General features: G+C 55.8%; 1 protein-coding gene across 1 annotated transcript in view; it reads left to right on the forward strand.

Annotated features, from left to right (window-relative positions):
* EPB41L4A (erythrocyte membrane protein band 4.1 like 4A) overlaps nt 1-23,968 on the forward strand; it is a 95,138-nt gene that overhangs the window by 50,926 nt on the left and 20,244 nt on the right. Inside the window, exons 5-14 of the mRNA XM_040973358.1 lie at nt 730-827; nt 1,934-2,054; nt 3,792-3,879; nt 8,081-8,169; nt 8,776-8,839; nt 11,920-12,011; nt 13,223-13,300; nt 15,869-15,984; nt 21,501-21,591; nt 23,633-23,716. Coding sequence (XP_040829292.1) covers nt 730-827; nt 1,934-2,054; nt 3,792-3,879; nt 8,081-8,169; nt 8,776-8,839; nt 11,920-12,011; nt 13,223-13,300; nt 15,869-15,984; nt 21,501-21,591; nt 23,633-23,716 — 921 coding nt within the window. The remainder of the gene's footprint in view (nt 1-729; nt 828-1,933; nt 2,055-3,791; nt 3,880-8,080; nt 8,170-8,775; nt 8,840-11,919; nt 12,012-13,222; nt 13,301-15,868; nt 15,985-21,500; nt 21,592-23,632; nt 23,717-23,968) is intronic.

Consider the following 23,968-nt stretch of genomic DNA (forward strand, 5'->3'; position numbering starts at 1 on the left):
TTCTGCATGAACCAATCAGGGAGTCAGTAGAGCCTGAATGTGATTGGTTCCTGCACCAATCTGCAGTAGCTAGCTTGGAGGTCAAGTTACATAGGGAAATAAGGAATGTGCTCAGAAAGGTCCTGGTGAGAAGCAGGAGCCAATCAGCAGTGGCCAAGTGGACTTGTCATGCAGTCATCAAACTAGGAATGTTCTGGACCTTCGGGAAACTCCCACCAGGGAGTGTTTGTGGATCCCTGATACAGCACCGTATGGGATTTCCTGGAACCTGTGCACACCTTGCCCCGCACAGAGTCCTCTCTGGAGGATGTGCAGTGCCTAGCAGGAGGAGGATGCTGTGTGCACCTGCGTTGTGTAGTCTGTCTGTGCTCAGCTTAGAGGTGTTCTGTTTCCAGAGGCTTTCATGTGCGGTCAGCTGGGTCTGTGGTGGTGTGAAACCTGGAGCTACAGGGTGTCAGCTGTGAACCCCTTACGGGCCTTACCCTTTGTCCCCTGGGCATTCTTACCAGTGGGATGACATGGCCTGTTCATCTCTGAAGGCCTCTGTGCACCCTCACGGCGAGTGCAGGAGAGGGAGTTGGTCGACCACAGTCAGCGTGAGCTCCTGAGCTGCGCCCCCACTGCCTTGCTGGCCTGCAGCTGATGGAGATTGGCTGCTCAGGTGCCAGGGTCTGACGTGTGGGGCGTGAGTGGTTCCATGGCTAACTCTGTTTCCTGTTTCTCTTCCAGATACCAGTTTTTCTTGCAGGTGAAACAGGATGTCCTTCAGGGCCGGTTGCCCTGCCCGGTCAACATTGCGGCTCAGCTGGGAGCACATGCCATCCAGGGTAGGTGCCCCTGCCACACTCGCCTCCCTGGGCCTGGGAAAGACATTGAGTCCTTGGTAAGCAGGTTTATGAGTAAACTTCTTCTTTTCAAATGAAAAGTTTGCATAAAAATTGAGTTTTGTTCAAATTCAGTTGCGGATTTGCAGGAAAAGCATGGCAAGCTGGACTACCCCATAGGGCCCTCTGCCTGCCCCCTCAGCCTTTGTGTCTAGAGACGGCTGTGGCAGGCTCCGAGTGAGCATGTGTCTGGCAGAGGGCATGCTGGCTCCTGGCACTGGCATGGTGGCCACAGGGTGGCTTCCAGGCACCTTGTCCTTGGGGTTTGAGGAAAATACTATCACAGTGAGGTGTGCTTCCCGGGGGATGTGGCTGGGTGCAAGGAAAATAGTACAATGTAGTCTTAGCTTGTGTGGCACCCAGAAACCACGGATTAGTAAGAAATGTGGGGAAAATGCCCCAAAGAGAGCTGCCCTGGGGCTTGGAAAGCCACTTTGTGTTGGCAAGAGTAGCTTGGGCTTGTTTGGTTCCACTTGTTTATGCTTGTCAGCTGTCAGAGGTGTGAGCTGTCACAAGTGTGCGCTGCCACCAGTGTGTGAGTTCTTACAGGTGTGAGCTCTCAGAGGTGTGCATGCTATCACATGTGTGTGAGCTCTCAGGTGTGTGAGTTCTTACAGGTGTGAGCTGTCCCAGGTGTGTGAACAACACAGTTGTGAACTGTCCCAGGTATGTGAGCTGTCACGGGTGTGTGAACTGTTCCAGGTGTGTGAGCTGTCACGGGTGTGTGAGCTCTCACAGGTGTGTAAGCTCTCAGAGGTGTGAACTGTCCCAGGTGTGTGGGCTTTCACAGGTGTGTGAGCTGTCCCAGATGTGTGAGCTGTCCCAGGTGTGTAAAGTGCTGAGCACTGCTTAGAGTGTGGACATTTTGAATAGCACACTGTATCCAGCCCCATTGTTTGAGAGACACGTTGGGATCATATTGTGTTACATATAGATTTATCCATAAGCTGCTTGAAGACAGTTGTGGCAGCATGATAGCAATATTTTCATTGTTTTTAGAAATGTGTTTCTAGAATGGAAACAAGTCACAATTTCCTTCTTTTTTTTAGCTGAACTTGGAGATTACGACCCATATAAACACACTGCAGGGTATGTTTCAGAATACCGGTTTGTGCCTGATCAGAAAGAAGAACTTGAAGAAGCCATAGAAAGGATTCATAAAACTCTGATGTAAGTCATGCCTACCTCATTTCATCTGTCAGTGATTCTTCGGAATGTTCGCAGTTCTAAGAGAAGGTTCTAGAATGAGCAGTTCGTCAGTCTCTTGAGCACTGAGTTTCATTTTGATAGGTTTCTTCTAAAATCCTTGTTGACAACTCCAACAATTTAAGAAGTAAGGAGAGTGTATGCCTCCGTGGTGAAGGCACCAGTGCTTGGCCCTGCGCCATCCAGGCCTCCCTGTGTGCTCGGTCCCCGCGGTGGCCTGACCTCGCGTCTGGGTGTTCTGATTTCACACACGAGGGATCATCCTGCCAGTGCGGTGCTTTCTGTTGGGTTATTTGCTAAACCGTCTTCTTCGGCCACAGAAGCTGTTGTGGACTTGCTCTGTCTTCACAGTAATGAAGCTGAGCCCAGTCCAGGCCCTCACAGCCCAGGAGCAAGCCCCGGCACACAGGTGTGGAGCCCTGAGCAGGCACCGGGGGCAGACACACGCCTGGCTTCCCAGGAGGATTTTAGTTAATACCCCGAAGCCTTGAAGTTACCATTTTGTTATAGTGGTTTTTTTTTTTTTTTGCCTAAATTCTGTGTTGATTCACTTTGCTTTATTGCTTCTTATCTAAGATTGTCTCTCAAGGAAGCTGAGTTTCAGATCCACTGTAGTTAAGAAAATAAATTTAAAAGTGGACTTAATCTGACCAAGAAAATATTTGCCTAAGGGAGTTGTTGCCCTGACACAGGGGTAGAAGCTGGTTGCTGGGCTGGCATGGAGGAACCAGCCTGCTCCTGCCCGGCCCCTGCATGTTGGTGCCTGCTGTGGTCTGCCTGGGTGTGTTTGTCACAGCATCACACGGTAGCCAGGTGCACAGCGTGTTCTAGACATCCTGCAGCTAGTGGGGGTCTCAGAGGAGCACTCTGTGTTGAACTGACCTGAGTGGTCTTGGGTAGGGACCCTCAGCCATGCAGGTGGTCTTGGCAGTGAGATGACCTTTCTAGGCAGGAAGTGGACCCTAGTAGCTTTCTCAAGTTAATCTGTGCGGAGTCTTCTTCATGGATTCCGGAAGCACAGGCCTCAACGGGTTCCTGGGCTCCGACGTGGGGTGCACTGAGCAGAATCCTTGGCTGTTGAAATCTCTCTCCTGTACGCATGCGTGTGCACACTCCTGGTGGGCACTGCCCCTTGCTGAGATGGAGCTGTGTCCACCCATCCTGACAGGCACTCCTGGTGGGCACTGCCCCTTGCTGGGATGGAGCTGTGTCCACCCAGCCATGCACTGCCCTTGCTGGGATGGAGTTGTATTCTGGAAGGTTTCTGAGGTATCTGCCAGTGATCACTGGTTGTATTTGCAGACCCTACGCATGCTCGGGACATGATGGGACCCCCCATAGGGTGGCCGGGCCTTCCTTCCTCCTGCCTATGCCAGTGCAAGGAAAGCTCTGGAAGGCAGGCATGGGGCTGTGTGGAGGAGACATTTTCTTGTTAGGGACTCACGGTGAGGCTTCTAAAATGGAGAACTGCTAACTTACATCTGAGTGTAAGTGACTGAAACCCATGTAGGCAACCGTCAGGGCACAGACATGCCTGTGTCAGGAGGGCAAAGGCCCCTGGGAACCCGAGGAACAAGGGCAGTGTCTGCAAGGAGGCCGGGGCGGGGAGATGATGGGGAGCTTTTAGAATCTCCCCAGGTGCTGAGCACTGCCCAGGCTGCGGCTGCCCTCGGTAAGGCCCTGTTCCTGTGCTTCGTGTAGGGGGCAGGCACCGTCTGAAGCTGAGCTCAGCTACCTGAGGACCGCCAAGTCGCTGGAGATGTATGGCGTGGACCTTCACCCTGTCTACGTGAGTGGCATGTGCTTGGCACAGCATCCTGTAAGCCGGTGGTGTTTTTCTTAAGTCACTGAGGCTCCCAAAGGAGGGCCGGGTGCTGCTGCTTCGCAGGCTGGACCTTCCTCTGAGTGGATGAGTTTCACATACGACCGAAATGATATTTCCATGTGTGGAAAACAATTAACGGAGCTTGCCAACACAATCTGGAGGGCATAACCGTCTGTCCAGAGAACTGAACACTGGTCTGCATTTGGTCCTGTCAGAGGTCAGGAGGGCGTTCCAAGATGATTTCATGAAAAGCATAAAGTCATTTGCCAGGTGCAGCAGGAATCTGGCAGCAGTCCAGGTGCAGTAATGAGTGGTTCTTGCTGGGGGTGCGGGTGCCCTGAGCAGGAGGGCAGCGACCTGCTGCGTCATCGCTGTGTACAAAGAAGCATGCCTCCAGCCTGCATTCAGTGGCTGAGCGTGCTGGCTGAGCCGTGGACTGTGCGAGTGGCTGAGCCGTGACTGTGTGAGTGGCTGAGCCGTGGACTGTGCGAGTGCTGGCTGAGCCGTGGACTGTGCTGGCTGAGCCGTGACTGTGCTAGTGGCTGAGCCGTGACTGTGCGAGAGGCTGAGCCATTACACCGTGCGAGTGGCTGAGCCGTGGACTGCGAATGGCTGAGCCATTACACCGTGCGAGTGCTCTGTATCTGCACCTGCCCCTTGAGCCACTCCTCCTGCACTCACAGTCAGTCTGCACCTGTGAGACTTTGTTTTTTTGCAAGGGTACCGAGATTTGATTGTTTGAGGAAATGACCAGGTGCCTTGTTTTTTAAAAATAGGGAGTGAGTAGCTGAGGAATAGCTGAATGATGAAATGTTTATCAACTGGATCATGGAATTTAATTTTTAATCCTGGAAAAAGTTCTTTGAAATATGATTCACTCAGATGTTCATTTCGTAAGGTGTTTTGCTTAACAGCATTCCCTAAAGCAAGAAACCATCTCATTAATTTTGGAGAGTTAGAAGCAGCCTCCGGTATATAGAGAACGTGGCAATAAAATGGTAGCTTGGAGGGAGATGGTAGTTAAGTGATATGTGGGAAAACCTCACACAGTTTGTGGGAAGATGGAACTGTAAGAGAAGTTTGAGAGGACATTAGTGGAGAGGTTGAGAAGCTTGCAACCTGTGCCAGGATATCTTGGGTTCAATCTGCTGTGTCTCCTGATGCCAGCTTCCTGCCAACGTACACCCTGGGGGGCAGAGCTGAGCGCTCACTACAGAGCCAGGGTCTCTCACACCTCCGGGAGACCTGCTAGGGTTTCAGCTGCTGGCGTTGGCTGGCCCGGCTGCTGGCCTTGGCTGGCCCGGCTGCTGGCGTTGGCTGGCCTGGCTCCTGGCTTTGACTAGCCCAGCTGCTGGCTCTGGCTGGCCCGGCTGCTGGCGTTGGCTGGCCTGGCTCCTGGCTTTGACTAGCCCAGCTGCTGGCTCTGGCTGGCCCGGCTCCTGGCGTTGGCTGGCCCGGCTCCTGGCTTTGGCTGGCCCGGCTCCTGGCTTTGGCTGGCCCGGCTCCTGGCGTTGGCTGGCCCAGCTGCTGGCGTTGGCTGGCCCGGCTCCTGGCGTTGGCTGGCCCGGCTCCTGGCTCTGGCTGGCCCGGCTGCTGGCGTTGGCTGGCCCGGCTCCTGGCTCTGGCTGGCCCGGCTCCTGGCGTTGGCTGGCCCGGCTCCTGGCTTTGGCTGACCCGGCTCCTGGCTTTGGCTGGCCTGGCTCCTGGCGTTGGCTGGCCCGGCTCCTGGCGTTGGCTGGCCTGGCTCCTGGCGTTGGCTGGCCCGGCTCCTGGCTTTGGCTGGCCCGGCTCCTGGCGTTGGCTGGCCCGGCTCCTGGCGTTGGCTGGCCCGGCTCCTGGCGTTGGCTGGCCTGGCTCCTGGCGTTGGCTGGCCCGGCTCCTGGCTTTGGCTGGCCTAGCTGCTGGCGTTGGCTGGCCTGGCTCCTGGCGTTGGCTGGCCCGGCTCCTGGCGTTGGCTGGCCCAGCTGCTGGCTCTGGCTGGCCCGGCTCCTGGCTTTGGCTGGCCCGGCTCCTGGCTGCTGTGGGCATTTGGAGATTGAACCAGTGGATGGGAGCTCTCTTTTTCTCTCCCTGTTTCTCAAAAAGGAGATAATTTTGGTACACATTCTTTTAAATCCATGAATATTTGTTTCTTATTATAAGTACTTTTCATTAACTTTTTGAAGACCCCTTTATAGTAATGTATTTGCATTGTTTTTTCCTTTGTTACATTTTATACAAGCTTTAAAAAACACCGTTGTCTTGCCGGCAGACTCATGGAGTTGTTAAACGCTCCTGAATAGTGTACTGTGCTCTGTGGGTTTTCAGCTTTAAAATCATATATGTTAAATAGGAAAATTACAAACTAGAGAGTCTTCTGAGAAATGCCTCTGTGGTTGTGTAATGTTTATCCTCATTCAGAACCACTGTGCTGGTGCTGAGAATTTATGGCCGTGATCTAGCTTTGTTAGAACCTGCCACACGTTCCTTTACACTTGATCTTGGCCAAAAGGCTGAGAAGCGATGACACGTTCCTTTAAGTCACAGTTTCAGAGCTGAAAGTATGTGATAGCTGGCATTCTGCCAACACATCTTACGTTCTTTGTGAATATGACTTTATGGAGTTTTACCTTGATTTGATTGTGGAGGAAGGAGAGCGTGAAGGCAAACTGTCCACGCACATGCCTGGCACCCACTCCGCGTCGTTTGCACACCGTGGCTTCATTCTCTGTGATGTTTGCACACTGTGGCTCTCTGAAGTTTTAATTTTTTTTTTTTTTTGTATATTTGAAAGGCAGTATTAGAGTAAGGTGAGAGGGAGAGATTGAGAGAGAGAGAGATCTTCCACCCAGTGATATAGTTTTCAGATGGCTGCAGTGACGAGGGCTGGGTCTCCCACATGGGTGCAGGGCGCAAGCACTCGGGCCATCAGCAGGGAGTTAGACTGGAAGTTGAGCAACAGGACTTAAACTGTTGTCCCTAAGGGATGCTGGTATAGATTTAACTTGTTATCCTGCAACACCTGCCTAAAATTGTAAAAACTGGCAGTCTGAAAGGTGTAAGCGGAGGCAGGAAAGAGCTTGGCAGAGCCTGGGCTTTCCAGGGATGGTGGGGGCGGTGGATGGTCAGCATTAGAGTGGTGTGTGAAGGTGACAGAGCGGGGTCCTCGGCCGCCCAGGAGAACACCCTGAAGTGTGATGTGCTTTTGACCTTTTGGCGTCTTTGCTGAGTTCACTGTTTTCACAGGCACCGCGGGATCAGCTGCGCAAGTGATGAAAGTTAATATGGCATTGAGGCTGGTCACCAAAGATATAAACAGCCTTGAGCTGGGACCTGCACAGTCACCCAGATCCCTCTAATGAGCTTACATCACAAGTTAGCCTTAAGACAACAGAAAGATCCTCTTAAAAACCACTGAGCAGCAGGTGGCTGTTCTCCTAGCTCAGATAAGCTTTCCAGATGATGGCTCTCCAAAACTCAGTCCTGTGTGGCCACAGCTGCAGACATGCTCCTGGCCAGTGGCAATGCCCAGGGTACATGCTCCTGGCCATTGGCAGCACGCAGGGTACGTGCTCCTGGCCATTGGCAGCATGCAGGGTACATGCTCCTGGCCAGTGGCAGCGTGCAGGGTGTGCTCCTGGCCAGTGGCAGTGCCCAGGGTGCGTGCTCCTGGCCAGTGGCAGTGCCCAGGGTACGTGCTCCTGGCCAGTGGCAGTGCCCAGGGTACATGCTCCTGGCCAGTGGCAGTGCCCAGGGTGCGTGCTCCTGGCCAGTGGCAGTGCGCAGGGTGCATGCTCCTGGCCATTGGCAGCGTGCAGGGTGCGTGCTCCTGGCCAGTGGCAGCGTGCAGGGTACATGCTCCTGGCCAGTGACAATGCGCAGGGTGCGTGCTCCTGGCCAGTGGCAGTGCCCAGGGTGCATGCTCCTGGCCAGTGGCAGTGCCCAGGGTGCGTGCTCCTGGCCAGTGGCAGTGCCCAGGGTACGTGCTCCTGGCCAGTGGCAGTGCCCAGGGTGCGTGCTCCTGGCCAGTGGCAGTGCCCAGGGTGCGTGCTCCTGGCCAGTGGCAGCATGCAGGGTACATGCTCCTGGCCAGTGGCAGCGTGCAGGGTGTGCTCCTGGCCAGTGGCAGTGCCCAGGGTACTGACGGGGTGCGTTGCTGTTGACAGGCTGATTCTTGCTTCTGCAGGGAGAGAACAAGTCTGAGTATTTCCTGGGATTGACTCCTGTTGGCGTTGTTGTCTACAAGAACAAGAAGCAAGTGGGGAAGTACTTTTGGTAGGTAGGACTTGCGTGCTGGATGTGTCGGGGTGTGGGTGTGTGTGTGCACGCGTGTGCGCATGTGGGTATATGTGTCCTGGATGGCTATGGGGATGTGCGTGTGTGTGTGTCTGAATAGCTATGGGGATGTAGGGGGAAAGGGGTGTATGTATGTCCTGGATATAGCTATGGGGTGTGTGTGTGTGTGTGTGTGTGTGTGTGTGTGTGTGTGTGTGTGTCCTGTGTCCTGGATAGCTATGGGAATGGGGGTTGTGTGTGTGTGTGTGTTGGACAAAGAAGGCAGTTACATTTCCGGTGGCTGACAAATGAAATTGATGTATATTTTCTCTGTACCTTCCTAGCATTGAGAGTCTGGACTCTCATCTGTGGAAGCTGTGGGGAGGGGGCGGAGGACAGAATCTCCTACCCATCCCAGCATGTGCTGGTGCATCCAGACCTACTCTGCTTTTAGTGCTAAGTGTAGGATTGGGGTTTGTGGAGTGTAGGGGTCTGGCAGCCATTGGCACTGCACCCCAGCTTCTACAAGAGCCAGCCATGGGCACCCTTTTCCTGCCAGGCGCATCTCTGCAAAATCCTCCCAACACCGTCTGCTTTGTTTTCCAGGCCTCGGATCACCAAGGTTCACTTCAAGGAGACTCAATTTGAACTCCGAGTGCTGGGGAAAGATGTAAGTTCCTGCAGGCTCATGTTGGTAACTCACAGGGCCTGGGTCAGGGCTGCCAGCGTCCTTGAGTTGCAGCTGCACACCTGCTGGCCGGGGCACCCACTGCCAGGGAGGGTTGGTGACGAGAGCAGGAAGGATGCAGTGATGATGTGGGGCGTCCTTGTTCCGGGCAGAGGAGGGGAGTGTCGTGGTTGTTGGCTTTTCAGTTCTGTCTGTGAAGACAGGATCTGTACGGCCGGGAGGTATGGCTGTGCTGGGGTCTGTGCTGACCGTCTCGGGCTGAAGTCAACAGAACAAGCTGTTAGGGGTCACACATCTGCTCTTCTCTGGTTGAGTCTAATGGACAAGCAAGAGTCCTCAGGTGCAGGGGAGGCCTGCGGCCGCCGGCTCCTGGGCTGCTCGGCCATCACCCAATGCAGAGGCTCGGGCCTGAGCCCTTTTCAAAATGATTAAATAGCTTAGAATTTAACTGAAATGTTCCGCTTCCTGGACACATGGGTTTGCTGAGTCTTTCTTCTGCCTCTCTGGGACGGTGGCAGTAAGTTAATTATCCTGGAGGCCTCACCGTAGTCACAGATGGAATTTAAAAGCCCCCAGTCCCAGTACCTGGCAGAGCATCCAGCTGAATGCTGCTGCTTCCACGGAACGGCGCACCACATTGTGCCCGCTGCGGGGCTCCAGAGGCAATGTGGATGCTTGTTGGATTTCAGGCCAGGTGCTGTGGCTCCATGGTACGTAAGGCAGAAAGAGAAGCAGAAGCTGAGAGAGAGGAGAGAGAGAGAATGAATCCGTATTCCTTCTGCTGGCTCACTCTGGTTGCCTGCGATGGCCATGTGAGGCCAAGTGAGGCTAGAGAGCATAATCAGGTGTGGGGGGTGAAGTGCTCTGCGGGCGTGTTTCCTGGGGGTGGGGAGCAGTCAGCAGCATACTCAGATGCCTTGAGCTGGATGAGGAAGCGAGGCTGCGGTGGCTAGCGTGAACTTGTGTGCAGGAAGCACAGTTGTGGAGTAAGTGGAAGGATGAACGGACGAGCCCGTGTTCTCTGCTCTGGGTGCCACGGGTAGCTGGGCCCACGTGGCAGCACTTGGCCACTCCGAAGAGAGGACTCAGACATGATGGTGGCCGGCGGTGGCAGGTCTTTCCACAAGCCCTGGAGGGCTTGCCTCTGTGAACACATGTCCCTGAGGATTAGCAGCCACTCTTTTTACTTAGAAATTATTCAGGTTTCCAAAACGTTGTAGTATTTAAAAGCTACAAAGAAAACATTAACGTGCTGTTCTCCAGATTCCCTTATTGTTCACATTTTAAACCATTTCCTTGATGTTTTTATTCTCTCTCACACACACTGTTTTTCTGAATCGTTGGAGAGTTGCGTGTGTCAGATTTGCAGGGTTTCAGAGCTGTCCCAGGGCTTTCTACCATGTCCAGGCTCACCTCTGTGTTGATACACTGCAATGTTTTGGTCATCTGCTATCTGTGTGGCAGTTCTTACCTCTCATGACATTTGCATGTCTTAAGAGTGCAGTTCCACTTCACCATGCAGAAACCTCTTCTTTCTTGCTTCCCTGTGGGGTGTGGGGTCCTTGTGATTGGACAGGGAGGGTCTGTGTGCAGGTGCAGGGCTGCCTGGGGAGGGTCTGTGTGCAGGTGCAGGGCTGCCTGGGGAGGGTCTGTGTGCAGGTGCAGGGCTGCCTGGGGAGGGTCTGTGTGCAGGTGCAGGGCTGCCTGGGGAGGGTCTGTGTGCAGGTGCAGGGCAGCCTGCTGCCTCAGGCTGTCTCACTGAGAGGTTCATGTGGGCCATCTGTACCTCCTGGCCTGTTGGTTTGCTGACCCCCTGACGATACTGCCTGACTTCTCTGTATGAGCCTGGCCTGGTTCTTTTTCTCTGTCACATTGTCAGCAATCAGCCCTCATTCTTCTTCGGAACCTCCCTGTCAATATGCCTCGGGGGGGACTCTGTCCTGCTCCTTGCTTAAGGTGGTGGCAGGATGCTGGTTCCCCATTTGCCCATTGGCTTTGATCACTGTGCTGTGTGGGAGAGCTCTGCCTTCTCCCATTGTCATTCCTTTGTTGTGGACTCACTGTCTCCCTGGCTTGTGCTCCATGACTGTCCCCAGACGGATACTGAAGTTGTGCTAGACCCAGTCAGTGTGGCCCCTTCTGTCCAGCTCTGCTGTCCTTTGTGCCGTGTCTTCTTGGTGCATTCTGCTCTTTTTGCAGTGCGATGTGTCAGGGGCAGCGTGTGCCTGTCCTGCTCCCACCCTGGGAGTAAGAGTTGGCTTTGGCTTTTACGTTTGGATTTGAATGGGCAGTTGTGTTGCATGAGAGAGCTCACAGTTTATTTCAGCACTCATATTTTGCTTGATATTTGCTTCAGTCGCTTAAAAAGTAATGTCTTTTGCAGAATGGAACTTTATTGCATAAAGCTTTGGCTTATGTGGCACAGCTCAGGGAACCATGTAACCACAGGGTTGAGATTGGGTTGCAGTTATGGAGATGGCTTCCCTGATGGCATAACAGCCTTCAGGGATGCAGTGTGATGTGGGGACTGGGCTCAGAGGGCTCAGGCCTGCTGCACAGGACGCCCTGTGCTGGCTGTTCCTCCTGGCGGCCTCTCCCGAGGCCCCGAGGCCCCGAGGCCATCCCTGTGGGGGACACAGTGAAGGCTGGGCTGGGTGGGCATCTCCTGCCCACGAGGGCTGATCCTCAGGCTGTGGCTGTTTGTGACAGTGACCTGGAGGTGCTCAGTGCCACCCTGGGGGTGTGCAGTCATGGAGCTGGCCGCGTGGCTGTAGGGGTGAGCGTGTGAGGCTGCAGTGGGATTTGGTGATGGGGGTGACTGGGAGACTGCCACCCTGGGGCTGTGCAGTCATGGCGCTGGCCGCGTGGCCGTAGCGGTGAGCCTGTGAGGCTGCAGTGGGATTGTCTCAGTGTTCGTGTGGAAAGACGCTGATTTGGCCGAAGCCCTCGGTCTGAGAACGCCCACCAGGGAAGAATCAGTTTCCTTGGTCGTAAGTGTCGGTGGTGACCTGTCCTTGCTTCCCGCTGCCCTCACGTCCTCTCTGCCTCTGCTTCCTTCTCAGTGCAATGAAACCTCCTTCTTCTTCGAAGCACAGAGTAAGACTGCTTGCAGGCACCTGTGGAAGTGCAGCGTAGAGCATCATACATTTTTCAGGTGGGTCAGTCTGAGTTTTGTTCATTGTCCTAATACATGAAAATGGCATTTGTCTTTTAGGGGTAGAATTCTGTCTATAAGAAGAAATATGGAAGTTAATTTTTTTTCAATTCCCAGTTCTCTGGCTGTGTTACTACAAATGCTACTCACACAAATGCATGTATATGTGTGTTGCACATAAGGAGGCATTGTCCGTACCATTGTACGTTCGGGTGCTGTGTCTTTGCTCCCAGTTTTTAGGTATGGGTAGAGTGTTGCTTTGCATCTCGAGGCCTGGGGAATCTGAACTGCTCTGTGCAGACATGGAGCACCCCAAGAGCCCTTGGCTGTGAGGCCGAGGGTGTGGGAGCTGGCCAGGCCATGATGTGACTGTCCACGGTGTGGGGTTTGAGGCAGAGGGCAGTGAAGGGTCACCTGAGGAAAAGTGGAGGGAGCTGATAAAGGAAGGGTGAGCAGCACAAAGCCAAGGACTTGCAGCCCTCCTGCCCTAGGAGGACAGGACGGGGCAGCCCGGGAGCTGAGGGCAGCCCTGCCAGCGGGTGTCGGGCCGGGAAGCCGGGGAGGAGGCTGTGCTGGTGAGGAGGGCTGGCCCTGCTCGTGGGCGACTTGACCCGCCCGCATCAGTGCTCAGGCTGTGCAGGCTGCACACAGTGCACCAAGTTGTGTGCTCTGTGTCTGACGCAGCGCTGGGCTCCCCCTCGTGCTCCCATTCGTTGTGTGGGCAGCAGCATCATGGAAGGACCAGTGTCCCTCAGGCCTGCCCTGTCAGGCCGGGACAGCCCCATGCTGTGGCCACTGGCTCGGCTCAGTGGGACTGGGTCAAGGAGCTCTTTCTGTGGAGTCTTTGGTAAGGCTCCTTCACAGCAAGAGGGAGCCGCTGTGCCTGATGAGGCCGGGACCTTGGGGACCCACCCTGGTGTGAGCCAGTGACAGCGTTGCCATGGCGACAGCAGCCCTAGCGGTCTTCCTGGGGCGATGGTGTATTTCGATGGTTTTCATGTGATGGTACATGTCATCCAGGAAGCGGTTGTGTTTTCAGTGTTGGCTCCCAGCGGCTGATGACTGTTGCCCATAAGTGGTGTTAACTATTTTCATTAGCTCCGCTAAACAGCAGGTGGGGCACTATTACGTTTGCTGTGTAACTGTAAATCCCAACGAAGCACGAGAAAACCATGTTTATGAGTCTTTAATTTTCTCGTAAAAATTATTAGAGTGCCAGAAACCGAGTCAAGTTCATTGTCAAGAAAACTCAGCAAGCTTGGATCCATCAGTCAGAAGCACCGGTTCAGGTAAGTGGTGCCAGGGTGAGGGGTATGGCTGGGCATGTGAGCAGCTGCCCATGTGCACACACAGAGTGCTTCCACATAGTGATGTGTTTTCTGAACACAAAATTTTATGGGGCTATCTTTCATGGAAAAAGGTTTTCCACATTTAGCTGTAGATCATGTCTGAGCTGTGTCACGGTCAGGCTTTGAGAGCGTGGTAGAGCTGCTTGTTGGACTCTGTCTGGGTGTGCCACTTGTCTGTCCTCTGCCCTGAGATGAGGAGGAGGAGCAGGTGTCCTGAGGAAGGGCTGGCTGAGGTCCTGGACGTTTGGGCAGCCCCCACTGGGATATAGCGTGCACTTCATTTTGCACACAGCCCTGTTTTTCTGCAGTGTGGAATCATGTTCCCAGTTCCATCTCGGCCTTTGGGCATCCCCTGAGCACCATGTGATGGCTGAGCTTTTAGTGTGTCACTTCGGTTGGTCATCATATCTGGTACTGTCCTTGCAGTGGGGTTCAGGAAGGCCACGCCCCTCAGGGAGCTCCTCCCACCAGGGCTCGGGGGGCCACGCCCCTCAGGGAGCTCCTCCCACCTGGGCTCAGGAGGCCACACCCCTGGGAAGCTCCTCCCACCAGGGCTCAGGAGGCCATGCCCCTGGAAAGCTCCTCCCACCAGGGGCTCAGGAGGCCACGCCCCTCAGGGAGCTCCTCCCACCAGGGCACAGGAGGCCACACCCCCAGGGGCGCTCCTCCCACCCGGGGTTCAGATAGGCCATGCCCCTTCAGGGACACCAGGCAGCCCTGCTGCTCCAGGAATGGGTTGGAGCAGCAGGAGGACCCTTACCTTGTCCTGAGGCTTCTGCAGTAGATCAGGTACATGTGTGCCTATGTCTAACACCCTCACTGGACATGGGCGTGAGTTCTGGAAAATTCTGTGGAGGACATGTAGTGTGCAGTCTGTGGTGTCAGGAGCCCCCGGAAGCAAGGGGTCTCACCGTCCTGTCCACAGCTTGGCATGGATCGGCTGCGTCTCTGACCACTGGGTGGTGTTTGTACAGGGACTGTTTCCAGGACGCACATCTGTGCCCCTTGTGGGATGCTGGCTTTGCTGGGATGCCTTAGCCGACTAGACCATCACACCAGCCATGGCCGTGAGCATTTCTGAGACGCCCTGGAGATAGCTTTGCATAAGCAGGGTTCTGGGAGCAGACAGCCCTGGCTCCTGGAGTATGGCAGCCCATGCAGCTGCAGTGTCGGTGTGGCTCCGTGTGTGACAGTATCAGTGTGTGCATGTGTGTGGTGGAGGGAGGCGGAACTCTGGGCTTTGCTCGTTCCTGCACTTAGAGCCTGCAGAGCATTAGAGATTCTTCTACTTTGGGGGTGACTGGTCATTACCAAAGGAAAATTCAGACTTGATGAGCCAAGTTCAAAACTGGATCTGTGAGGAGAGGCTGGGCTGAAGTCTGCCTTCATTCTTGTGGTGTGACTGTCAGAGCCCAGCCAGCCAGAACACAGATGAAGTGTGGGGTGCCTCCTTCTCTGAGCCCCTCTCCTGATGAGCTTGTGGGGGCCTCCTGGTTGTCAGGAGGGAGTGAGAGATGTGAGAGCAGGGCCTGGGAGCCCCATGGGGGGCCATGTCCAGGAGCGTAGGTGGGCGATACCACACTCCTTGAGAGCCCCCCGTGCACCCCAGCACCTGCTACAGGAGGTGCCAGGACCATGCCCCGACAGGCAAGGGGCCACACCCACCTGAGGAGTGAAGATGCAGAGCTGGGAACCCGGAACACCAGTGGAGCTGTCCTCGTCTTTCCCCTCTCTGCTGGCAGGGCCAGGGCATGTGGGCCACAGTGTGGGTGGCAGGTGGATGGCTGGCAGCTGTGGTAACTGAGCTTGGTGTTGCCACGACAGAGCCAGCAGGCACGCAAGCACACAGAGCCAGCAGGCACAGCTGGACGTGTCAGTCACTTTGTGCCAGTGGTGAGAAGGCCGGGTCGCTCACCTGCGCTCCTGGACATGTGAGGCAGCTGCTGCTAAAGGATGGCGCTTCGTCCTGCTCTCCTGCAGGCTCCTGGTGGCTGTGTCGGCTCCATCTCCTTACAAAGCTGCTGGCGTTCAGTCCTGGGGGCTCCGCTCGGTTGGCCCCACCTGGTCTCATTTTCCCAAGACCCCCACAGTTTCTGTGACTTCAGAGGCTAGACTCCTGTGCGAATTTGGCGGGGCAGGGTGGGTTCCAGAGCTGTGGGTGAACCGCATTCACAGCTCAGCGAGTATCTTATGGGGACATTTCTGCCGGGAAATGGCAGGAATGAGCGGAGATGTAACACCCATGAGCACAGTGAGGCCTGTTGGTGAGCGGAGCTCTCCCGCAAGGCTTGCACTGAAGCCCCATGGGTTTGCTGACCACCAGCGGCTGTGGCCTCACACCTTAAGTCCTGGCCCTGACTGCTGCAAGCTTGGTCAGCCCAGTGTCAGTTGAGGCTCCTGCTTGGCCCCTGCTGGTTGAGTCCGTGCAGCCCCAGGCTGACACTCTGCCGGAGCCATTGTATAATTCCATGGTTTTGCCAGTCAAGACGCTGTGTTTTCTGGTGGCAGGACAGCCTCGCAGATGAGCCGAGACCTGTCCATCCAGCTCCCACGGCCGGATCAGAACGTAGCAAGGAGTCGCAGCAAGACGTACCCTAAGAGAGTGGTGCCCACGCAGCCCACAGGTGAGTCAGTGCGTGGTGCGTCCCAGATGCTGGAGCAGGTGGGCCTGTAGCCTTGGGGATCCATGCTGTTGACACCACGATTCCTTGCTTGGCCCTGGCAAAGTCTCAAGAACCAGCATGTGCTGGGGAACAGACAGACAGGCAGCTCAGATCACTATTGCTGCTTGGTGACTGCACACTGGATTCTAAATAAAATCATAGCTGAGTGCTTTCCTAGTTTTGTGTATCTGAAACTGAAATTTGAAAATATATGCTTATAGCAAAGGTCTTTAAAAACAAGGACTGCTGACATAATTGGCCCAGCACTCAATTTTATTCTGTTTTTGTTGTTCTTGTATTATGAGACATATGCACGGAATATACACGGATACGCATGCACACGCACACATATGCCAAGTGGCATAAGCACCCCTGCCCCCTGGCTCAGGCACCCCGGGACCTGGTCGTCTGTGTGTGCTGCGGCCTGCAGGGTGGCCGTGTCCCCCTCATGTGGCTCCTTGTGGGGCTGGACCTCCAGCTGGTCCGTGTGGCTCCTGGCGGGCTGCACACCGCCTCTCAGGAGCAAGATGGAAGATGTGGCCGACTTCATCGTCTCACCCCATCCCAGGGCAGCCCTGGGACTCATTTCCCATCTGGGAGCCTCAGAACCATGGAGGGCAGTGGCTCTGAACTTGAAGGTGGCCTGAACACCGGAGGCCACTGGCGTGTGTCCCCAAGTCCATGCTCCAGGACCCCACAGCATGCTGTCATCCAGAGAGGCAGTGAACAGTAACTTGTCCATCAGGGAGGAAGAGAAATGTGGAGGACAGTCGGGGGTGAGGGAGAGTAGGCCTTTGCTCTCCCCTCCACCTGTTCCTGTCCCTTTGGGCCCCAGGCCGCCGGACCATGCGTGCTCCCATGCATAGCTCATCTGCAGGGGATTCGCTGACTGCGCACCCGTTGTCTCTGCTACCTGTTCTGGGCAGCCGTGCTCCGGTGTCCATCCCTGCAGCGTGGCTGTAGCTGGAAGCAGACCTGCAGGAGACACTTGCCCCAGGAAGCTGTTCTGGGGCTCTCAGATCAACCCTGGCAGGGCTGGTGCCACCTCTGTGACTGCGGCTTCCCGAGTGGGAGTGCTGACTGGTGTCCCGGCTGCTCCTGGGAAAGAGTGGCAGTGGGGTCTAGGTGCTTAGTACGCTCATGTGGGCGACCTGGATGGGGCTCCTGGCTCCTGGCGTCAGCCTGGTCCACCCAGCCCCAGCTGTTGCAGCCATTTGAGGAGGGAACCAGCAGATGGCACATCTCTGTCTTTCCTTCCCTCTTTACTTGTGTTGCCCCAATTTGAAAATAAGTAGATAAGTGTTAAAGACAAAAGTGACGCTTGCAGAAGCCGGTGTCTGACTCGCTCCTGCTTGGTGTCCTCGGGAGTCCGGGGCAGGACCCCTTCACCGAGGGATGAACGCTCCTGCTGGCCTGGAGTCCTGGGGAGCCAGTGTCCATCCTGCCCCCACATGGGCCAGCCGGTCTCTCGGCCCCACTCCGTCCTTCCTGAGGGGACAGGAAAGGGCCTGTTCTGCAGGATGTGGTCACACACACTCCTGGTGGCATCAGGCAGAGCTGAAAGCGTGGCCTGTGCTGGGTTTTCCTCACGAGGACCCTTCCTGCTCCTCCGCAAGGTAGAGCGCTGAGTGCCTCCACCAGCGGCCAGCTCACGGCGGCGCATGCTCGGAGAGGCGGCCAGCCAGCTCACGGCCGGCGCATGCTCAGAGAGGCGGCCAGCCAGCTCACGGCCGGCGCATGCTCAGAGAGGCGGCCAGCCAGCTCACGGCCGGCGCATGCTCAGAGAGGCGGCCAGCCAGCTCACGGCCGGCGCATGCTCAGAGAGGCGGCCAGCCAGCTCACGGCCGGCGCATGCTCAGAGAGGCGGCCTGCTGTGCGTTTCCCACAAACGTGGTGCCTGTGTGTTTATTTACACTCCATGCCTCTTACTAGATCCTTTGTCGGTGTTTTTACACAGCTCCATTATAATTGCTCTGTGATTTTTCTGCCTTGTAGACATATAGCTGTAATTTACACAGTGCTTCATGCTTGCATGTTAAAGCTGTTAGAAATTTGAAAACCATCAGTGTAACTAAATTGGCTCTCCTTGTGGTCTTCGCCCCACTTGTAACTGTCTATTATGTATACATGGATTTAAACCATGGCGCACAGCTATCATTTTTGTGCTAAAAGGAAGGTTATCCGAGTCTGTCTTAGGAACCAGGACTTTGCTGAGAGAGCATTTCTCATTGATTTCACCGACTTGGCAGGCCTCTGCGGGGCCTACCCTTGAAATTGACCGGCCTGGCACCTGTTGCCCCACGCGCGTGGAAGGTGTCGTGAGGCAGGGAGTACTTGCATTCTGCTTGTTCAGTGTTGTGTCTTCTTGTCGCTCTCATGCCGGTGACCTCTAGGGTCAGCTTTGGTTGAGCCCCGCGGGTGGACAGCCAACCTGAGCCGTGCCTGCTGCTGAGGTGCGGGTCCTCCTTGTGCCCCCGCCACTGTAAGCTCTTGTCCCTGCCTGCCAGGCGCTACCCAGCAGGGTGTAGAAGGCTTTGCCAAAACATGGGCATCACAGCTGAGGTCCACCTGCTGAGGTGCTGTGCCACCTCCCACCAACCAGGGTCCACCTGCCGAGGCACTGTGCCCCCTTACCTCCCACTGGCTGGGGCCTGCCTGCTGAGGCGCTGTGCCACCTGCCAGGGTCCACCTGCCAAGGGGCTGTGCCACCTCACTTCCCATCCTCTTCCCTGAAGGCCTCGTGAGTAGCCCCACCGAGAAGCCCCTGCTCCTCCCTGCAAGACTCATTTGTGGGGCACAGCTGGGAAAGGAGTAGTAGCTTGGCTTTTTATATTTTTTGCAAATTTATTCACTTCTTTATTTGAAAGGCAAAGTTGCAGAGACAAAGGAAAAGATGCAGATGAGAGAGATCTGCCATCTGCAGGTCACCTCCCACATGGCTACAGTGCCCTGGACTGGGCCGGGCCAAAGCCAGAGCCTCCTCCCAGGTCTCCCGCGTGGGTGCAGGGCCTCCTCCCAGGTCTCCCGCGTGGGTGCAGGGCCTCCTCCCAGGTCCTCCCAGGTCTCCCGCGTGGGTTCAGGGCCTCCTCCCAGGTCTCCCGCGTGGGTGCAGAGGCCCAGGCACTTGTGCCACCTTCCCAGGTGCATTAGGAGGAAGCTGGGTTGGAAGTGGAGCAGCTGAGGCTCTAACCAGTGCCCATGACATGCAGTGGCTTTGCCTACTATGCCACGAAGCTGGCTCCATTTTTTTAAAAATATTACTTACAATTAGCCAGATGTGAACAAAATTCTCTTAATAAATCATCCACTGATTAAATTTCTGTTTAAAATTTTACCAAGTGAAGTTATGGAAGGTGTGTTTTATTAGGTTGGACTCCTGACGGAGGCAGACCTGCGGTTTAGCCGAAGGTCGGCTTCCTCTTCCCTGCCAGGTGCCTGTTGGTGCCCATCCCTGGGTCCTGCTGCCTTAGGCCTCACAGAGTGGGAAGGGATGTTTTCAGGTCAGGTGCTACAGGCTCACATTTCTCACGCAGCATTTCTGTAACTGAACAGAGAGGCTAGTCCTGGTCCCTCCTTGTTGGTGAGATGCCTGAGTGACCCAGGACTCCTGACTGAGCCTGCCAGTCACCCAGCTAGGCCGGCTGTGCCCTGGGCTGGCCTCGGCTCCCAGCAGGTTCAGCACGCCCTTAACTCACCTCTCAGGATCAGCCCATGCTCCCTGGCCAGACAGCCTTCCTGTTAGCATCTGCCAAGGGTGGGCCTTGGCACCTGGAGGAGGAAGTACATTCCAGAAGGAGGAAGTGGAGGAGGAGGCCTCCGCCAGTCCGGCAGAATGTGCTGTGTGTACAAGTGCAACAGGGACTGGCCTCAGGCCACAGTGGGATACACAGCCCGGGGTCTGTGAGTCAGATCTGTTCCCATTGTGCAGGGACTGCCACATGGCGGGAGGGAGGGTGCGACACCCCACATGGGGCCAGGAGGAGGTTACCAGAGAACAGGGCTCAGGAGCAGGAGAGGAGTTTGCTTTCCTTTAATACTTTACTGTGTTGTAATCTGACTTTTTAAAAAGTTATTTATTTACTTACTTGGTGAAGAGGGAAAGGCCAAGAGAGAGGTCTTCCATATTACTCCCTGCATGCCTGTTGCAGCTGGGACTGGGCCAGACAGCAGCCTCAGACTCCATCGGGGTCACCCACATGGGTAGCAGAGGTCAGGGTGCCGGAGCCCTGGCCTGCTCCCTCCTGGACAGCAGCCTCAGACTCCATCGGGGTCGCCTAGACTCCACTGGGGTCACCCACATGGATAGCAGAGGCCCAGGTGTCGGGGCCCTGGCCTGCTCCCTCCTGGATTGCGTTAGAGGAAGCTGGATCGGGGCAGAGCCAGGGTTTGACCTGGGCTCTTTGGTGTGGGTGCAGGTGTCCCAGGCTACAACGACCCCATGCTGGGTCTCGGTGCTCGGAGCAGTTGAGGCCTTAGCACATTGCTCAGTATCTGGAGCTTGCATCCCATCATAAAACTAAGGAGTTGGGGGCTTTAAATGTCCCTGTTCTCCGCACAGTCTTGCCTGTTCTCTCTGGCTTATGGGTCACAGGCTCGGAAGGACCCGACATGAAAAAGGATACGTGGGAACTTGAGAGATCTTCCGTCTGCTGGTCCACATCCCTGGAGACTGCATTGGCCAGAGCTGGGCCAGTCTCTGCGTGGGGCTCGGCCCCGGCACTGGAGCCATCTTTTGCTGCCTTCCCAGAAGCATTGGTAGGGAGCTGGGTCAGAAACGAAGCATCCTGGCCTCTGCACAGTGGCCACGGGAGATGCCAGTGCCGGAGCCAGTGGCATTAGCCACTCTGCCAGAGCTGGCTTCCTTGGCTTCCGTTGGCCAACTTCAGGAGCTCCTTAGCACAGGAGCAGCGAGCCGGCCCAGGGTGGTCCAGGCCGTCCCCAGCTGTGCTTGACCCTGATTTCCAGGGCTGTGTCTGCGCTGGGCTCCATCTGCTGTGCCAGGTCTGTGGGCTGAGCCACATCTGATTCTCAGGAGTGTTGGCATAAAACAGCACGCCCTTGCTGGTGTGAGAGGTATGGATCAAGTCCATCTTATCCCTTGGACTGGCTGCATTGTGAGTTGGACCTTCTGAGTTACACTGTTTTTAGTCAGGGTTGGTGCCATACACGGCAGTTGTGACACTCTGAGAAGCTTCTCCACGGTAGACACTGAGGCCTGAGCACCATTTCCTAGGTCAGGCCGTGGCACTGTCTCGTGTCTTGCGGTCACTGTTGGGGCTGCCTGTGCGGTGTCTCACGGTCGCTGTCGGGCCGGCTGTGCGGTGTCTCTTGGTCGCTGTTGGGGCCGGCTGTGCACTATTTGTGTGAATGTATCAGTGAGATGTGCCCTGACGCTCCTGTGTTACACTGTAGCGTGACTCTTGTTTCTTTGTGTTCCCTTCATTCTGTCTCCTTCTCTTCCCCTTCTCTGCTGCCAGGGTCCATCAGCACAAATCGGATGACTGTGGACGTGGAGCACGGAGAACATGAAAGGACAGCTAACGTTATCACACCTTCACCCGGGAAGAGGTCAGTGCGGCCCTGATGAGGCCCTCCTTCCCCGGCGTCCAGATGGCCGCTCCTTGCACCGTCATGTGCCATTAACTTTGGTCACTGATGGTGCTTTGGCCCTGGGGGCTGCTGGCCATCATCTGGGTGCAGAACAGAGCCCAGCGCCATGCCGCTCTACGGGAGGACACTGTACAGGGGCTCATGACCTGGCTGGGTCTTCCTCCATGGCTTGGGGACAGTCCACTTGTGGCTTGGAGAGTGGAGTATCGGGGGCTGACAGGCTGATGCAGCAAGGTGGTCCTGCCCTTCCTGTGCCCTGGCCTGTGTCCTGTGGCCTCCGAGCTGGCACTGCCTGAGTGGCACCCCCTGGTGTTGAGTCCTGCCCTGCCTCTCCCCCTTTATGCTCCCTGCCAGCTCTCCCAAGCTCAGCTGTCCTCCTGAGGCCCCAGGCAGTGGCCTGCATGACCTGTGAAGTCCTTTCTGCAAAGGGCTGTGGGTGCTGGGCAGCTGCCCCAGGGACTTTGGGAATGCCCAGCTGCACGGCTGCTGGGTGGGATGTGGTCCCCTGGGGTCTCTGTCCTTTGTCTTGTCTTCTGTTCTGGGACTCGCCAATCCTGATTCTGCAGGGACAGGTCCTTGGCCAGCGTCACAGCTGTGCACACACAGGCGGCAGCCAGGGGGCATCTGGAATCAGAAGGATGATGCTTTGGGCAGTTCAGAGCCAGCAGCCTGCTGGGGTGGGCAGGCTGCTCAGCATCCTTGGCCTTCCTGCTGACAGACTGGTACCCGGGGATGGGGGTGCATTCCCCAGAACCCCAAAAGAGCAGCGGTTTAGGGGATGAGGGTGGAGAATTTCTCTCCCCGCACGCCCCCCATCTTCTCCTTCGTCTCCTCTCCCAGTCCCTCTGTCATCTCGTTTCTTCTCTCCCTTTCTCTTGTCCTGGCTTTTCCTTTCTGATTTATTAAACACACTTTGTACTGGCGTGTTGAATATCTTACTGTACTTAATACTTTTTCGTGTTCCAAAAAGCAAGCTTTGGGAGGTTGGCCCTCGGAGTTGAGTCAGGTCTCGTGAAGGTGACTCATGGGCTTATATACTGGGCTCCAGTAGGTGGAAGATTTCTCTCTGTCTTCCTCTCTCTTTCACTGTCACTCTCCCCTTGAGATCAACAAGCAGTTTTTAGTAAACAGCAGTACTGTGGCCGTTCTACGCTGCTTTCCCAGGGGTATCAGCAGGGAGCTGGACCGGAAGTGGAGCAGCCAAGACTTGAACTGGCGCCTCTGTGGGATGCCAGTGTGGCAGGCGGCACCATAAAGCGCTATACCACAACAATGGCTGCTCGTCGGCTGTTCTGAAGATCTGTGCTGTAGCCACATCCTCGGATAACTTCAGAGACTCCCTCAAAATGCAGGGTGTAAAGGAGACCAGGACTTCAGGCAGTGTCTTTTTCTGAAGCTAAGACGCCTCCCTACCCCCACCCGCTGGGCACTGGCAGCTCCAGCTGTCCCCTCCCTTGTCTCCCCACATTTCTACACAGTTTGTTGAGGTTGGATAACAACCCGGGTACATTTATGCTCTGAGCACTGAAAGGTGATCCCAGGCCAGGAAATAGCACGTGAGGTCATCCTGATCTACAAACCTGAAGTCAGGACATGGCGGAAGTCGGGAAAGGCCACTTTGGGTGGCCTGGGCCTGGACAGCGCGATTCCGGCCCCAACCTGGAGCCAGGCACGTCTGACCCTGTCATCAAGCTGGTGCCCACCTCGGTTCGTGTGCCCAGTCGGCCTTCCTCTGTCCCTGGCTCCAGGGGGATTCTTGCTTCCTGTCCTGCAGGTGGACTCTGCATGGCTGGCCCTGGCTACTGTCAGCTCACATCTATCAGCTGGGCAGCCAGGGTGCCAATGCCAAAGCCCCTGCCACGGCCTGTGTTCTGGGGACTGCCCAGTGTGGCGTGGTCTCCAGGATAAACAACCTCCTCCCCACATTTGCTTGCACAATGGCCTACAGTCCGCCTCCTTTCACATTCTGGTTAACTTTCTGCATTTTCTTTCGTTGCAGCTTTAAGAAAGCCAAGAATGAAAACAGCCCTGACGTTCAGAGAAGCAGGCCCCACGCACCGTGGGAGGAGGACGGGCCCCAGGGGTAAGGAAGCCGGGCAGCAGGGACGTGGCTGAGGTTGGCAGCCTGCAGGGTGCGGGAGCCAGCTTCCCACACCTGCACCCGGGGCTCTGAGATGGAGAACAATGGTATACTGCTGCTCTCCAAAAGCTCCTTGTTGATTTGCAGGGGAGGGCGACAGGGAAAGAGCCATCTGCTGGCTCACTCCTCAAATGGCCACAACAACCAGGACTGCCAGGCCCAAGCCATGAGCTCCGAGCTCCTTCAGGACTCCCC

Source organism: Ochotona curzoniae, unplaced genomic scaffold (assembly GCF_017591425.1).
Source record: "Ochotona curzoniae isolate NIBS_2020 unplaced genomic scaffold, NIBS_Ocur_1.0 contig_1, whole genome shotgun sequence".
NCBI classification, from domain to species: Eukaryota; Metazoa; Chordata; class Mammalia; order Lagomorpha; family Ochotonidae; genus Ochotona; species Ochotona curzoniae.